The sequence below is a fragment of the Salmo trutta genome, chromosome 22, assembly GCF_901001165.1.
Source record: "Salmo trutta chromosome 22, fSalTru1.1, whole genome shotgun sequence".
Classification (NCBI taxonomy): Eukaryota; Metazoa; Chordata; class Actinopteri; order Salmoniformes; family Salmonidae; genus Salmo; species Salmo trutta.
The window spans coordinates 46,548,819-46,567,497 of NC_042978.1; the positions used below are offsets into that span (position 1 = coordinate 46,548,819).

An 18,679-nucleotide genomic window follows, 5' to 3' on the forward strand; every position below is an offset into this window, starting at 1 on the left:
TGGTCAGTCCTGGTCAGTCCAGACACACACAGAGCCTGGTCCTGGTCAGTCCTGGTCAGTCCAGACACACACAGAGCCTGGTCCTGGTCAGTCCTGGTCAGTCCAGACACACACAGAGCCTGGTCCTGGTCAGTCCAGACACACACAGAGCCTGGTCCTGGTCAGTCCAGACACACACAGAGCCTGGTCCTGGTCAGTCTAGACACACACAGAGCCTGGTCCTGGTCAGTCCAGACACACACAGAGCCTGGTCCTGGTCAGTCCTGGCCAGTCTAGAGACACACAGAGCCTGGTCCTGGTCAGTCCTGGTCAGTCTAGAGACACACAGAGCCTGGTCCTGGTCAGTCCTGGTCAGTCTAGAGACACACAGAGCCTGGTCCTGGTCAGTCCTGGTCAGTCTAGAGACACACAGAGCCTGGTCCTGGTCTTTGACCTTCAACAACCTTGACGGATATCAGAGCTGAAAACAAAATGGCTAAGTGACACTGACCATTTGAGCTAGCTTGGTATTGCATAATCCAAATCAAGGATAAGGGAGAAAACCTGATACCAAAGTTCAGTCAAATACATTTGAGTATATAATCGTTTAAAAATTATCTCAGATCTGTAGAAAATTAAAAAAAGAATGGAAGGTAAATAGAAACATGTGGCCTGTAGTTGTTCCATCTGTTAAACCGGTGGAGCAGAACAGACGTTTGTTTTTGTTCCATCTGTTAAACTGGTGGAGCAGAACAGACGTTTGTTTTTGTTCCATCTGTTAAACCGGTGGAGCAGAACAGACGTTTGTTTTTGTTCCATCTGTTAAACCGGTGGAGCAGAACAGACGTTTGTTTTTGTTCCATCTGTTAAACTGGTGGAGCAGAACAGACGTTTGTTGTCGTTCCATCTGTTAAACCGGTGGAGCAGAACAGACGTTTGTTTTTGTTCCGTCTGTTAAACCGGTGGAGCAGAACAGACGTTTGTTTTTGTTCCATCTGTTAAACCGGTGGAGCAGAACAGACGTTTGTAGTTGTTCCATGTTTTCAATTCCACTGTTCAATTGGTTGGTGGGAGTTACGGGTTTGTGCGTCAATTCGATTGGTTGACAGAGGTTACGCGGAACCCATGAGCACCTGGACAGGAGGCGTGGCCTTGCCGTCCGCAGGTGAAGCCGGGTACAGCGTGTCGGTGCGGTTGACACGCAGGAATGGTGGGATACTGGAGGACTTGATGTGGAGGATCCTGGTGTCTGTGACCTCACAGTCAATCTGCATCATCACCTCAAACTCCTTGTCCTTGATTACACGATCTGTTAACGAGACAGGGAGAATCAGTGCATTAGAAAAACAACAAGATTCCTCAGTCGAAGCCCAGCTGAGCCTGGCTATACCTTCCCTCCTCCCCCCTCCCTATGACAGAGAGAGAGAGGGAGTAGATGCCACTATCATAGTAGTAGAGTGGAGTGGGCAGTTAGTTAGGGGTTAAGAGCCAGAGAGAGGGATGAAGGAGAGGTAAACAGAGGAGAGAGGTGAGTCACCCACTGGCATTCTCTCCTGTAGAGAGAAACACAACAGCTCTAAACAAAGACAGACATGCAAACCAGAGAGAGAAAGAACATAAAGAAGTAAAGCCCCCTGGTGTGAGAGAAAGAGGGAGAGAGAGGAAGATGGGGAGAGAGGAAGAGGGGGAGAGAGAGAAAGAGGAAGAGGGGGAGAGAGAGAGAGGAAGATTAGGGGAGAGAGAGAGAGGAAGATTAGGGGAGAGAGGAAGATTAGGGGAGAGAGGAAGATTAGGAGAGAGGAAGATTAGAGGAGAGAGGAAGATTAGGAGAGAGGAAGATTAGGAGAGAGAAAGAGGGAGAGAGAGGAAGAGGGAGAGAGAAAGAGGGAGAGAGAAAGAGGGAGAGAGAAAGAGGGAGAGAGAAAGAGGGAGAGAGAGGGGGAGAGGGGGAGAGGGGGGGAGAGAGGAAGAGAGGAGGAGAGAGGGGGAGAGAGGGGAAGAGGGGGAGAGGGAGAGAGGGGAAGAGAGGGGAAGAGAGGGGGAGAGGGGGAGAGGGGGAGGGGGAGAGAGAGAGAGGAAGAGGGGGAGAGAGAGAGAGGAAGATTAGGGGAGAGAGAGAGAGGAAGATTAGGGGAGAGAGGAAGATTAGGGGAGAGAGAGAGAGGAAGAGGGGGAGAGAGAGAGAGGAAGAGGGGGAGAGAGAGAGAGGAAGATTAGGGGAGAGAGGAAGATTAGGGGAGAGAGGAAGATTAGGGGAGAGAGGAAGATTAGGAGAGAGAAAGAGGGAGAGAGAGGAAGAGGGAGAGAGAAAGAGGGAGAGAGAGGGGGAGAGGGGGAGAGGGGGGGAGAGGGGGAGAGGGGGGGAGAGAGGAAGAGAGGAGGAGAGAGGGGGAGAGAGGGGAAGAGGGGGAGAGGGAGAGAGGGGAAGAGAGGGGAAGAGAGGGGGAGAGGGGGAGGGGGAGAGAGAGAGAGGAAGAGGGGGAGAGAGAGAGAGGAAGATTAGGGGAGAGAGGAAGAGGGGGAGAGAGAGAGAGGAAGAGGGGGAGAGAGAGAGAGGAAGAGGGGGAGAGAGAGAGAGGAAGAGGGGGAGAGAGAGAGGAAGATTAGGGGAGAGAGGAAGATTAGAGGAGAGAGGAAGATTAGAGGAGAGAGGAAGATTAGGAGAGAGGAAGATTAGGAGAGAGAAAGAGGGAGAGAGAGGGGGAGAGGGGGAGAGGGGGGGAGAGAGGAAGAGAGGAGGAGAGAGGGGGAGAGAGGGGAAGAGGGGAAGAGGGGGAGAGGGAGAGAGGGGGAGAGAGGGGAAGAGAGGGGGAGAGGGGGAGAGGGGGAGAGGGGGAGAGGGGGAGAGAGAGGAAGAGGGGGAGAGAGGAAGAAGAGGAGAGAGGAAGAGAGGAGAGAGTAAGAGAGGAAGAGAGGGGGGTATGAGAGGCTTCAAACCGAACACCGATGGCATTACAGCATGTGTGGGCTAGAGAAACATCATGAAATATAAGCTATTCCTAAAACTGGGTTTCTGCACACTGTTGGCAAACATTTCAAAAAATGACCAAACGTCCCACCTCTCCTTAGCCCGCTGACTGAGTGGCCAAAACACTGAGACAGCCAGGACACACACACACACACACACACACACACACACACACACACACACACACACACACACACACACACACACACACACACACACACACACACACACACACACACACACACCAAATTCAAACAGCATGACTTTGAGGTACCTACCAAAAGACCCCAGGTCTGTGTGTGTGTGTGTGTGTGTGTGTGTGTGTGTGTGTCTCAGGTCTCTCCTTTCCCCTTTTACTAGTGCCACCTGGACGCCTTCCAGAAAGCTCCTTCCTTCCCACACGGACCGTCAGTGGCAGTCTGGCAGGATAGTCTGCTGTGTGCCAGTGTGTGCGTGCGTCACCCCCTTTGTTTTGATTAAGCCTCTGGGTCTGACAAAACAACATTAGTGGAAACTCAAGAGGGCATTTGTGATTCAGTGGTCAGCCAGCTTGACATAAAGATTATGGAGATAAGAGTGGGCGCTGGGCACAGTTTGGAATTGTTTTTTTTTCTGGCATCCAAAACTAAGCAATTCGTCAGCAAATTTAATAATGGAATTGTTAGAGGCAATTTCTGTCAACAAAAACAAATTATTTTCTAATAAGATAGTGGGCCATTTAAAATGCTTCTAACAACCTAGCTACCAATCCAGCCAACCGTGTTACCAATCCAGCCAACCGTGTTACCAATCCAGCCAACCTAGCTACCAATCCAGCTACCAATCCAGCCAACCCTCCAGCCAACCGAGCTACCAATCCAGCCAACCTAGCTACCAATCCAGCCAACCTAGCTACCAATCCAGCCAACCTAGCTACCAATCCAGCCAACCGTCCAGCCAACTGAGCTACCAATCTAGCCAACCTAGCTACCAATCCAGCCAGCCATCCAGCCAACCTAGCTACCAATCCAGCCAGCCAACCGAGCTACCAATCCAGCCAACCGTGCTACCAATCCAGCCAACCGTGTTACTAATCCAGCCAATTTAGCTACCAATCCAGCCAATTTAGCTACCAATCCAGCCAGCCATCCAACCTAGCTACCAATCCAGCCAGCCATCCAGCCAACCTAGCTACCAATCCAGCCAGCCAACCGAGCTACCAATCCAGCCAACCGTGCTACCAATCCAGCCAACCGTGCTACCAATCCAGCCAATTTAGCTACCAATCCAGCCAACCTAGCAAACAATCTAGCCAACCTAGCTACCAATCCAGCCAACCGTCCAGCCAACTGAGCTACCAATCTAGCCAACCTAGCTACCAATCCAGCCAGCCATCCAGCCAACCTAGCTACCAATCCAGCCAGCCAACCGAGCTACCAATCTAGCCAACCTAGCTACCAATCCAGCCAGCCATCCAGCCAACCTAGCTACCAATCCAGCCAGCCAACCGAGCTACCAATCCAGCCAACCGAGCTACCAATCCAGCCAACCTAGCTACCAATCCAGCCAACCGTGTTACCAATCCAGCCAACCTAGCTACCAATCCAGCCAACCGTGCTAACAATCCAGCCAATTTAGCTACCAATCCAGCCAGCCATCCAACCTAGCTACCAATCCAGCCAACCGTGCTACCAATCCAGCCAACCGTGCTACCAATCCAGCCAATTTAGCAACCAATCCAGCCAACCTAGCTACCAATCCAGCCAACCTAGCTACCAATCCAGCCAGCCAACCGAGCTACCAATCCAGCCAACCGTGCTACCAATCCAGCTACCAATCCAGCCAACCGTGTTACCAATCCAGCCAACCTAGCTACCAATCCAGCCAACCTAGCTACCAATCTAGCCAATTTGGTGCCAAATTGGTGCCAATTTCTGGATTGGTAGCAATAGGCTGAGAGAGGCTGGACTGAGGGCTTGTAGGCATCACCGGCAACAATGTCGCCTATGGGCACAAATCCACCGTGGCTGGACCAGACAGGACTGGTAAAAAGTGCTCTTCACTGACGAGGTTGTGTCTCACCAGGGGTGATGGTAGGATTCGCGTTTTGTCGTCGAAGGAATGAGCGTTACACCGAGGCCTGTACTCTGGAGCGGGATCGATTTTGGAGGTGGAGGGTCCATCATGGTCTGGGGCAGTGTGTTACAGCATCATCGGACTGAGCTTGTTGTCATTGCAGGCAATCTCAATGCTGTGCGTTACAGGGAAGACATCCTCCTCCCTCATGTGGTACCCTTCCTGCAGGCTCATCCTGACATTACCCTCCAGCATGACAATGCCACCAGCCATACTGCTCGTTCTGTGCGTCACTTCCAGCAAAACAGGAATGTCAGTGTTCTGCCATGGCCAGCGAAGAGCCCGGATCTCAATCCCATTGAGCACGTCTGGGACCTGTTGGATCGGAGGGTGAGGGCTAGGGCCATTCCTCCCAGAAATGTCCGGGAACTTGGTGGAAGAGTGGTGTAATCTCACAGCAAGAACTGGCAAATCTTGGTGGAAGAGTGGTGTAATCTCACAGCAAGAACTGGCAAATCTGGTGCAGTCCATGAGGATGAGATGCACCGCAGTACTTAATGCAGCTGGTGGCCACACCAGATACCGACTGTTACTTTTGATTTTGACCCCCCCTTATTCAGGGACACATTATTCCATTTCTGTTAGTCACATGTCTGTGGAACTTGTTCAGTTTTTGAATCTTGTTATGTTCATACAAATATTTACACATGTTAAGTTTGCTGAAAATAAACGCAGTTGACAGTGAGAGGAGTTTTTTTTTTTTTTTGTGCTGAGTTTATTAGAATTTACCGGTTTCTCGCAGTTATTTATCCCAGGAAAAGGGAGTTTGGTTTGGGCGGGAAATCTTGGTATCCCGGTTCCCGGTATTCAACCCTACAAAGTACAAAGCACGAGCTCTCAAACACCCCATAGGTGGCGTAAACAGATAGCTGGACGTCTATGAACACGCTGTCATACATCACCGCAACGAGTCATCACATTGATGAGAAGTTGGACATGAAGTCCCTCCCATGTACTGACCACTGAGAACATGGAGGAGAGGAAACACAGCAGAGAACCTGAAACGGCATTAACTACCATTGTTGCCGAGTGGGTAGGGGACAGCAGTAAGGTGAGCGTCGTCTGGTAGCCAGGACTGCGGTAGATGGACGGCAGCGTAGCCTAGTGGTTAGAGTGTTGGACTAGTAACCGAAAGGTTGCAAGAACGAATCCCCGAGCTGACAAGGTACAAATCTGGTCTTTCTGCCCCTGAACAAGGCAGTTAACCCACTGTTCCTAGGCTGTCATTGAAGATAAGAATTTGTTCTTAACTGACTTGCCTAGTTAAATAAAAGGTAAAAAAAATAATAATAATAAACTGCACTGCCCCCTAGCGGTCATACGCAGGACCATATCTGCATTATGAATTCACATGTATTTTAATGATTTTTTCCCCTGTCGTTTAAACTACATAAAAAAAATTGCAGTTTAAACATGAAGACATGTTGATGTTTTATATTTTTCACATCTCTAATGTCTGGCTAATAACCGGTCTGATATAGAGAGACGTCTATAGAACCGGTCTGATATAGAGAGACGTCTATAGAACCGGTCTGATATAGAGAGACGTCTATAGAACCGGTCTGATATAGAGAGACGTCTATAGAACCGGTCTGATATAGAGAGACGTCTATAGAACCGGTCTGATATAGAGAGAGACGTCTATAGAACCGGTCTGATATAGAGAGAGACGTCTATAGAACCGGTCTGATATAGAGAGAGACGTCTATAGAACCGGTCTGATATAGAGAGAGACGTCTATAGAAACGGTCTGATATAGAGAGAGACGTCTATAGAACCGGTCTGATATAGAGAGAGACGTCTATAGAACGGTCTGATATAGAGAGAGACGTCTATAGAACCGGTCTGATATAGAGAGAGACGTCTATAGAACCGGTCTGATATAGAGAGAGACGTCTATAGAACCGGTCTGATATAGAGAGAGACGTCTATAGAACCGGTCTGATATAGAGAGAGACGTCTATAGAACCGGTCTGATATAGAGAGAGACGTCTATAGAACCGGTCTGATACAGAGAGACGTCTATAGAACCGGTCAGATACAGAGAGACGTCTATAGAACCGGTCAGATACAGAGAGACGTCTATAGAACCGGTCAGATACAGAGAGACGTCTATAGAACCGGTCAGATACAGAGAGACGTCTATAGAACCGGTCAGATACAGAGAGACGTCTATAGAACCGGTCTGATACAGAGAGACGTCTATAGAACCGGTCTGATACAGAGAGAGACGTCTATAGAACCGGTCTGATACAGAGAGAGACGTCTATAGAACCGGTCTGATACAGAGAGAGACGTCTATAGAACCGGTCTGATACAGAGAGAGACGTCTATAGAACCGGTCTGATACAGAGAGAGACGTCTATAGAACCGGTCTGATACAGAGAGAGACGTCTATAGAACCGGTCTGATACAGAGAGAGACGTCTATAGAACTGGTCTGATACAGAGAGAGACGTCTATAGAACTGGTCTGATACAGAGAGAGACGTCTATAGAACTGGTCTGATACAGAGAGAGACGTCTATAGAACTGGTCTGATACAGAGAGAGACGTCTATAGAACTGGTCTGATACAGAGAGAGACGTCTATAGAACTGGTCTGATACAGAGAGAGACGTCTATAGAACTGGTCTGATACAGAGAGAGACGTCTATAGAACTGGTCTGATACAGAGAGAGACGTCTATAGAACTGGTCTGATACAGAGAGAGACGTCTATAGAACTGGTCTGATACAGAGAGAGACGTCTATAGAACTGGTCTGATATAGAGAGAGACGTCTATAGAACTGGTCTGATATAGAGAGAGACGTCTATAGAACTGGTCTGATATAGAGAGAGACGTCTATAGAACTGGTCTGATATAGAGAGAGACGTCTATAGAACTGGTCTGATATAGAGAGAGACGTCTATAGAACTGGTCTGATATAGAGAGAGACGTCTATAGAACTGGTCTGATATAGAGAGAGACGTCTATAGAACTGGTCTGATATAGAGAGAGACGTCTATAGAACTGGTCTGATATAGAGAGAGACGTCTATAGAACTGGTCTGATATAGAGAGAGACGTCTATAGAACTGGTCTGATATAGAGAGAGACGTCTATAGAACTGGTCTGATATAGAGAGAGACGTCTATAGAACTGGTCTGATATAGAGTGAGACGTCTATAGAACTGGTCTGATATAGAGTGAGACGTCTATAGAACTGGTCTGATATAGAGAGAGACGTCTATAGAACTGGTCTGATATAGAGAGAGACGTCTATAGAACTGGTCTGATATAGAGAGAGACGTCTATAGAACTGGTCTGATATAGAGAGAGACGTCTATAGAACTGGTCTGATATAGAGAGAGACGTCTATAGAACTGGTCTGATATAGAGAGAGACGTCTATAGAACTGGTCTGATATAGAGAGAGACGTCTATAGAACTGGTCTGATATAGAGAGAGACATCTATAGAACTGGTCTGATATAGAGAGACGTCTATAGAACTGGTCTGATATAGAGAGACGTCTATAGAACTGGTCTGATATAGAGAGACGTCTATAGAACTGGTCTGATATAGAGAGACGTCTATAGAACTGGTCTGATATAGAGAGAGACGTCTATAGAACTGGTCTGATATAGAGAGACGTCTATAGAACTGGTCTGATATAGAGAGAGACGTCTATAGAACTGGTCTGATATAGAGAGAGACGTCTATAGAACTGGTCTGATATAGAGTGAGACGTCTATAGAACTGGTCTGATATAGAACTGGTCTGATATAGAGAGACGTCTATAGAACTGGTCTGATATAGAGTGACGTCTATAGAACTGGTCTGATATAGAGAGATGTCTATAGAACTGGTCTGATAGAGAGATGTCTATAGAACTGGTGGGGGCTCCTCTGCTAGGTTTCTGTCCCCAGTGGTTAGGTTGAGTTAGGAGTAGGACCATTTGAACACAACTACTGCTGACAGCACTGTGGTTATTAACCTTTAACTCCTGTTACACTCTGCCACTATGCAGTGAACCTAGAATCCTCAAAATCGTAAAGACGCCGCAGGGTGTGTGTGTGTGTGAGAGAGAGACGATAGCCCACAGTAAAAACACCTGTAATCCAAAAATTATATCAGTCATTTCCAAACATTCTTCTGTTCTAAACATATCACTTCCAATTGATTGAGCTCCTTTCAAACGAAGGGGATCGTTAAACATAACACACACACAGACAGAGAGAGAGACAGAGAGACACAGAGAGACAGAGAGGAGAGAGAGAGAGACTCCTTCACTCCATTTAAGGAGCCAACCCTTCAGCCAGAAATATTTGGGAAATCATAGAACGTCAACTAACTTTTACAGAATCAATTAACCATAGACATACCACTGTTCAGAAATAGCCAATGACCTACATCAATCAATCAAATGTATTTATAAAGCCCTTCTTACATCCGTTGATGTCACAAAGTGCTGTACAGAAACCCAGCCTAAAACCCCCCAAACAGCAAGTAATGCAGGTGTAGAAGCACAGTGGCTAGGAAAAACTACATCAAAGTCCCAATCCCGAATTGCATGTTATTGTCCAGGACAGACCAACCGATGGTTCCCTATTAGCAAAACCGATCCGCTCCCTCCAGATGAAAGCCATTTGGTGACTGGGGGGGGGGAGGGGGGGGGGGGGGGGCATTCCTAATGCAGAGCAAGACAGAGCTGGAAAGAATTACCCTCCCTCCCTCCGCCATGGAGAAATAATGGTATTGAGACAGTTTTTTCTATTTTAAGGGTCTGGCTCAACTAAAGATGCATTCGGAAAGTATTCAGACCCCTTTACTATATCCATATTTTGTTACAGCCTTATTCTAAAAAGGATTACATTTTTAAAAACCCTCATCAACCTACGCACAATACCTCATGACAAAGCGAACAGGTTTTTACAAATGTTGGCAAAAAATAAATAAATGTAATACCTTATTTATATAAGTATTCAGATCCTGTTTCCATCGATCCTCCTTGAGATGTTTCTACAAATTGATTGGAGTCCACCTGTGGTAAATTCAATTGATTGGACATGATTTGGAAAGGCACACACCTGTCTATATAAGGTCCCACCATTGACAGTGCACATCAGAGCAAAAACCAAGCCATGAGGTTGAAGGAATTGTCCGTAGAACTTCGAGACAGGATTGTGTCAAGGCACAGATCTGGGGAAGGATACCAAAAAAATTGATGCAGCATTAAAGGTCCCCAAGAACACCGTGGCCTCCATCATTCTTAAATGGAAGAAGTTTGGAACCACCAAGACTCTTCCTAGAGCTGACTGCAAGGCCAAACCGAGCAATCAGGGGGAGAAGGGCCTTGGTCAGGGAGGTGACCAAGAACCCAATGGTCACTCTGACAGAGCTCCAGAGTTTCTCTGCGGAGAAGGGAGAACCTTCCAGAAGGACAACCATTTCTGCAGCACTCCACCAATCAGGCTTTTATGGTAGAGTGGCCAGACGGATGACACTCCTCAGTAAAAGGCACATGACAGCTCACTTGGAGTTTGCCAAAAGGCCCCTAAAGACTCTCAGACCATGAGAAACAAGATGATCTCTCTGGTCTGATGAAACCAAGATTGAACTCTTTGGCCTGAATGCCAAGCGTCATGTCTGGAGGAAACCTGCCACCATCCCTATGGTGCATCATGCTGTGAGGATGTTTTTCAGCGGCAGGGACTGGGAGACTAGTCAGGATCGAGGTAAAGATTAATGGAGCAAAGTACAGAGAGATCCTTGATGAAAACCTGCTCCAGAGCGCTCAGAACCTCAGACTGGGGCGAAGGTTCACCTTCCAACAGGACATTGACCCTAAGCACACAGCCAAGACAATGCAGAGCCCGGACTTGAACCCGATCGAACATCTCTGGAGAGACCTGAAAATAGCTGTGCAGGGTCAATGTCCAGTTGGAAGGTGAACCTTCAACCCCAGTCTGAGGTCCTGAGTGCTCTGGAACAGGTTTTCATCAAGGATCTCTTGCTCCCCATCCAACCTGACAGAGCTTGAGAGGATCTGCAGAGAAGAATGCAGGTGTGTCAAGCTTGTAGAAGACTCAAGGCTATAATAGCTGCCAAAGGTGCTTCAACAAAGTACTGTGTTCTTGGGGACCTCGACACAATCCTGTCTCGGAGCTCTACCGACAATTCCTTCGAACTCATTGCTTGGTTTTTGCTCTGACATGCACTACCAACTGTGGGACCTTATAGACAGGTGTGTGCCTTTCCAAATCATGTCCAATCAATTGAATTGAAGTTGTAGAAACATCTCAAGGATGATCAATGGAAACAGGATGCACCTGAGCTCAATTTCGAGTCTCAAAACAAAGGGTCTGAATACTTATGTAAATAAGGTATTTCTGTTTTTAATTTAAAAAAAAAGTTTTATATAAATTTGCAAAAAATTCTAAAAAACAGTTTTTGCTTTGTCTTTATGGGGTATTATGTGTAGAATGGAATACTTTCTGAATACTTTCCAAATCTGTCAGAGCTAAAGATGTACATTCACCAGCTTCAGTATTATATATACACACACACACACACACACACACACACACACACACACACACCTCTGTTTAAAACAAATATTATAGATCTACTATGTTCCTCAGACACGGTCATCCGTGTCACATGAGACTTTAAGGGTTAGGACAACCAAGGCCAACTGATGCCAGACTGGGCAGGAAAGGGTGAAATGGGGTCTTCTGTGTAGGTCAGTCTCTCAGTTAAGGAATGTGATCAGAGTAACACAGCAAATATGGAGAAATGGGATATTAGTACCCATGTTAGCAGATGTTCTCTATCTCAAAACACCACATGATAAAAATAAATAAATGTTTTAAGTGCAAACAACTAAGAGTCCTTGAAATAAGTGAGCAAAGTACATCTGGTATAAGACCGGTACATAGAAACAGTTTTGATTTGGCAGGTGGGTATGCATGCATCTACCACACTTCCTGTAATTCAAAAGGGACATGTTTTTTTTTTGTGGTATAATAAAACTAACATCTTACAGAGTCCGTATAATCTCATTGAATACAACCACAATCATTGTTGGGGATTCAGGACATTTAAACGGCTATCGGATTTCACTATTTACGTGACTTCAGTAAACCAAGTGACCAGTGTGGCCATAAGCATTCCACCCTGACGAGACGGACCAAGAACAATGTTTACCTTCATTCATCTTCTACAACGCCTCAGAGAGAGAGAGAGAGTCTTTCCCAATATAATGCCGTGCTCTTCCCTCCCTGCTGAGTAACAATATCAAGTTCCACTGACTGACTCACTCCCTCCCTGGGATAGCTCACCGCTAATCAATTTAGATGCTACATCCAAAGCCAGAATGAAGGGAGGAAGGGAGAGGGATAAATGGAGGGAAAGAAAGAGATCGAGAGAGAAAGACAAAACACAATTTTGCAACAAAAAAAAGAGAGAAAATGTGAAGAAGAGAGAGAGCAAGAATCATTCTGTAATAACGAGGCCAGTTGAAAAGCCAAGAACAACAGAATCATTCATTTAATTATTCACACTCATCTTTTGGCTCAGTATCTCTTAACACGACGAAACCCTTCCAAGTCAGTTTAATGCTCTTGTTCACTGGGGGGAGGGGGGGGGTTGAGTGGTACTGGGGGAAATGATACTAACCCACTCCAGACAGTACTGCAGAGATAAGGTACAGTACGTAGCCTACCATGGATGCCAAACATGGAGTCGGGTCATCTCTATGGCCTTTGTTCTCCCATTAAATCAGTATCAGTGGTCAAGCCAGCCAAGACAAGGACCATAGAGAAAACAAGACCACGATGTTGTCATGGAAATCAAGGCCAAAACACAAACAGATGTTCAGTTAGGACAACACAGAAAATACTTTGGGCCACACGAGAATGACAAATATAATAAACAACTAGTTCAGACAGAAATGTCAACCGATTACGTCTTGAGGTGAACAGGTTTGCTTGTGGATGAGCTAGAGAACTTTATCAGCAGAACTCTAGAGACAGCAGGAGCGGTAGAGATACTCTGAAAGATCGGCTTTACTCCTGAGGTGCTGACCTGTTGCACCCTCGACAACCACTGTGATTATTATTATTTGACCCTGCTGGTCATCTATGAACATTTGAACATCTTGGCCATGTTCTGTTATAATCTCCACCCGGTACAGCCAGAAGAGGACTGGCCACCCCTCATAGCCTGGTTCCTCTCTAGGTTTCTTCCTAGGTTTTGGCCTTTCTAGGGAGTTTTTCCTAGCCACTGTGCTTCTACACCTGCATTGCTTGCTGTTTGGGGTTTTAGGCTGGGTTTCTGTACAGCACTTTGTGACATCAACTGACGTAAGAAGGGCTTTATAAATAAATGTTATTTGATTTGATGGAATCCTGTGGTGCCCAAAGCAACAGCGTGGTTTTTGTGTAATAAATGACTGGTTTCTGAGACATCCTTACACCCTAGCATAGTGAACAACGACTTGGATGACTGCTCTTCAAATGAGCCGATAGCTCAAAACACACTTCATAATGGGTAACACGTACAGATCTATGTGAAAATACAGCCATGTGGTCTGATCGTGATTGGCTCTTGTGCATCTACTCACACTTTTTCCTTCCTGTTAAATTAGCCAATCAACAGCCTGATTGAGGTCTTACAGTACCATACTGTGGAATTGTTAGATTACTTGTTAGATACTGCTGCACTGTCGGAACTAAACTCAGCAACAACAAAAAAAGAAACGTCCTCTCACTGTCAACTGCGTTTATTTTCAGCAAACGTAACATGTGTAAATATTTGTATAAACATAACAAGATTCAACAACTGAGACATAAACTGAACAAGTTCCACAGACATGTGACTAACAGAAATGGAATAATGTGTCCCTGAATAAGGGGGGTCAAAATCAAAAGTAACAGTCAGTATCTGGTGTGGCCACCAGCTGCATTAAGTACTGCGGTGCATCTCATCCTCATGGACTGCACCAGATTTGCCAGTTCTTGCTGTGAGATGTTACCCCACTCTTCCATCAAGATTTGCCAGTTCTTGCTGTGAGATGTTACCCCACTCTTCCACCAAGGCACCTGCAAGTTCCCAGACATTTGTGGGGGGATTGGCCCTAGCTCTCACACTCCAGTCCCAGACGTGCTCAATGGGATTGAGATCCGGGCTCTTCGCTGGCCATGACAGAACACTGACATTCCTGTCTTGCAGGAAATCACACACAGAACAAGCAGTATGGCTGGTGGCATTGTCATGCTGGAGGGTAATGTCAGGATGACCCTGCAGGAAGGGTACCACATGAGGGAGGAGGATGTCTTCCCTGTAACGTACAGCATTGAGATTGCCTGCAATGACAACAAGCTCAGTCCGATGATGCTGTGACACACTGCCCCAGACCATGACGGATCCTCCACCTCCAAATCGATCCCGCTCCAGAGTACAGGCCTCGGTGTAATGCTCATTCCTTCAACGATAAACGCGAATCCGACCATCACCCCTGGTGAGACAAAACCGCGACTCGTCAGTGAAGAGCACGGTTTGCCAGTCCTGTCTGGTCCAGCGATGGTGGGTTTGTACCCATAGGCGACGTTGTTGCCGGTGATGTCTGGTGAGGACCTGCCTTACAACAGGCCTACAAGCCCTCAGTCCAGCCTCTCTCAGCCTATTGCGGACAGTCTGAGCACTGATGGAGGGATTGTGCGTTCCTGGTGTAACTCGGGCAGTTTTTGTTGCCGTCCTGTACCTGTCCTGCAGGTGTGATGTTCCGATGTACCAATCCTGTGCAGGTGTTACACGTGGTCTGCCACTGCGAGGACGATCAGCTGTCCGTCCTGTCTCCCTGTAGCGCTGTCTTAAGCGTCTCACAGTACGGACATTGCAATTTATTGCCCTGGCCACATCTGCTGTCCCATGCCTCTTTGCAGCATGCCTAAGGCACGTTCACACAGATAAGCAGGGACCCTGGGAATCTTTCTTTTGGTATTTTTCAGAGTCAGTAGAAAGGCCTCTTTAGTGTCCTAAGTTTTCATAACTGTGACCTTAATTACCTATCATCTGTAAGCTGTTAGTGTCTTAATGACCGTTCCACAGGTGCATGTTCATGAATTGTGTATGGTTCATTGAACAAGCATTGGAAAGAGTGTTTAAACCCTTTACAATGAAGATCTGTGAAGTTATTTGGATTTTTACAAATTATCTTTGAAAGACAGGGCGCTGGAAAAGGGACGTTTCTTTTTTTGCTGAGTTTAGAAGCACAAGCATTTCGCTACAATCACAACAATATCTGCTAAACATGTGTATGTGACCAATAAAAATGGCCTGATTGAGGTCTTACAGTACCATACTGTTGAATTAGCCAATCAACAGCCTGATTGAGGTCTTACAGTACCAGTGCCAACTCTCTAACATGGCAGCCTTCATCTGAGAGCTTTAAAGCCGGCATTATGACTTTATCCAGAGCCACTTACAGTAGTGAGTGCATCAATTCTTGTGCTTTTTCATACTGGTCCCTTCCCTTCTAGGCAGAGTTCCTCTGTCCAGTGTCTGTGTTCTTTTGCCCATCTTAATCTTTTCTTTTTATTGGCCAGTCTGAGATATGGCTTTTTCTTTGCAACTCTGCCTAGAAGGCCAGCATCCCGGAGTCGCCTCTTCACTGTTGACATTGAGACTGGTGTTTTGCGGGGACTATTTAATGAAGCTGCCAGTTGAGGACATGTGAGGCGTCTGTTTCTCAAACTAGACACTCTAATGTACTTGTCCTCTTGCTCAGTTGTGCACCGGGCCCTCCCACTCCTCTTTCTATTCTGGTTAGAGACAGTTTGCACTGTTCTGTGAAGGGAGTAGTACACAGCGCTGTACGAGAGCTTCAGTTTCTTGGCAATTTCTCTCATGGAATAGCCTTCATTTCTCAGAACAAGAATAGACTGACGAGTTTCAGAAGAAAAGGTCTTTGTTTCTGGCCATTTTGAGCCTGTAAATGCTGATGCTCCAGATACTCAACTAGTCTAAAGAAGGCCAGTTGTATACATCAATCAATGTGTGAAGAAACCCAGAGGACAGGAAGGAAAAAAAAGAGAGCGAGAGACAGAGTGGAGAAGCCATTAAATGTTCAGTGTATGGTGACAGATCTGTAGTAATCTGTAGTGGAGTTGACTTACCATTAATGTTCACGGCTGGCAACACCACGGACATCTTGGGCCTACTTCCTTTGTTGTGGCTGGTAGCGGGAAGTAAAAGGTGATCCTGAGAACAAGGAACAGTCAAAAAGGTCAAAGCTCTAACAGAATGAAGCACACATTGACCTTAGCGAAGACTTCAACACACCAGATCAACAGATGTCAAACTGGAGTTCAAATCTTAGCACACCTTGACCCACACATCAAATACCACGTAACATCAGACTGTATATGTTCAACTTTTAATTAATAACCACATGGCTGTCATAGAAACTGAAAAACACACTGGTGTTCATCAGACAGATGGCTTTCTAGTGAAGGTGGGAAAGGGACCCTATGGTTGCTACTTGTTAATCAAAGGGAAAACCCCATCGACCCACAGCTCCGTCTGTATGAGGTCAATCTCCGTCTGTACGAGGTCGATCTCTCCGTCTGTACGAGGTCGATCTCTCCGTCTGTATGAGGTCGATCTCTCCGTCTGTATGAGGTCGATCTCTCCGTCTGTATGAGGTCGATCTCTCCGTCTGTATGAGGTCGATCTCTCCGTCTGTATGAGGTCGATCTCTCCGTCTGTATGAGGTCGATCTCTCCGTCTGTATGAGGTCGATCTCTCCGTCTGTATGAGGTCGATCTCTCCGTCTGTATGAGATCGACCTCATCTCTCCGTCTGTATGAGGTCGATCTCTCCGTCTGTATGAGGTCGATCTCTCCGTCTGTATGAGGTCGATCTCTCCGTCTGTATGAGGTCGATCTCTCCGTCTGTATGAGGTCAATCTCTCCGTCTGTATGAGGTCAATCTCTCCGTCTGTATGAGGTCAATCTCTGTCTGTATGAGGTCAATCTCTCTGTCTGTAGCGTGTCTCCAAGACAGTTTGACCAAATTCAATCCAGTCAGTCAGTGGATGAGCTACTGACCAACTGCTAACTGTAGAAAGCAATGATATCTCTACTGCTCCACTAAACCCTATAGTACATCTATAGTGTCCTCACACTACAGGACAATATGTCTACTGCTCCACTAAACCCTATAGTACATCTATAGTGTCCTCACACTACAGGACAATATGTCTACTGCTCCACTAAACCCTATAGTACATCTATAGTGTCCTCACACTACAGGACAATATGTCTACTGCTCCACTAAACCCTATAGTACATCTATAGTGTCCTCACACTACAGGACAATATGTCTACTGCTCCACTAAACCCTATAGTACATCTATAGTGTCCTCACACTACAGGACAATATGTCTACTGCTCCACTAAACCCTATAGTACATCTATAGTGTCCTCACACTACAGGACAGTGAGGCGCCAATACAGACAATCCAAACATACTCCAGAGATTACAGTGAGGTCAGGAAGTCACAGCTAAAGGCCACAAGCAACATGAAAGCACCTCACATCTCTCGTCGTAAACATGCTAATCACAAATCAGATGGCTACCATATGGGATAGTCTCTGTCAATGGTCTCTCTCCCCCCACGGCTTCAATAAGTAGTTAAATACTTCAGCGGTGAAATAACCCCGCCAAAACACTTAATATTAATGACTGGCTGTGCCTTTAGATGTTTAGGGAGATTAACAACCCTTGGTCTCAGAGACGATTACAATTACATAAAGGCAAGGATTATAATCCGGATATGACATTCATCTTGAAGTGACAACAGAAATTGTAATAAATGAGAGAGCAAACACAGAGAGAGCACCATCGCCCTTTATGGTTGTGAGGGCTGGGGTTCGCTCACCAACCAAGAATTCACAAAATGGGACAAACGCCAAATTGAGACTGCATGCAGAATTCTGCAAAAATATCCTCTGTGTACAAGGCAAAACACCAAATAATGCATGCAGAGCAGAACTAGGCCGATACCCGCTGATTGTCATCACCTACAGAGAGATGAACCTGGAGATGAGTCCCCGAAGCAAGCTGGTCCTGGGGGGCTCAGTTCACAAACACAAAACAGACCCCACAGAGCCCCAGGACAGCAACACAATTAGACCCAACCAAATCATGAGAAAACAAAAAGATAATTACTTGACACATTGGAAAGAATTAAAAAAAAAAAACTGAGCAAACTAGAATGCTATCTGGCCCTAGAGATTACACAGTGGCAGAATACCTGAATACCGTAGGCAGACCTGGCTCTCAAGAGAAGACAGGCTATGTGCACACTGCCCACAAAATGTGGTAACGGAGCTGCACTTCCTAACTTCCTGCCAAATGTATGACCATATTAGAGACACAAATTTCCCTCAGATTACACACAACCACAAATAATTTGAAAACAAACCACATTTTGATAAACTCCCACGTCTATTTGGTGAAATACCACAGTGTGCCATCACAGCAGCAAGATTTATGACCTGTTGTCACTAGAAAAGGGCAACCGGTGAAGAACAAAGAGCACTACAAGTACAACCCACATACAGTTGAAGTCG

The 18,679-nt window shown here is 46.2% G+C and overlaps 1 protein-coding gene across 1 annotated transcript in view; it reads right to left on the minus strand.

Moving 5' to 3' along the window:
- Positions 1-569: 569 nt before the first annotated feature.
- The window catches only part of atf6 (activating transcription factor 6), a 105,098-nt gene continuing 86,988 nt past the window's right edge, over positions 570-18,679 (minus strand). Inside the window, exons 15-16 of the mRNA XM_029708220.1 lie at positions 16,220-16,304; positions 570-1,288 (exon numbers count right to left, since the gene is read on the minus strand). Coding sequence (XP_029564080.1) covers positions 1,092-1,288; positions 16,220-16,304 — 282 coding nt within the window. The 3' untranslated portion in view covers positions 570-1,091. The remainder of the gene's footprint in view (positions 1,289-16,219; positions 16,305-18,679) is intronic.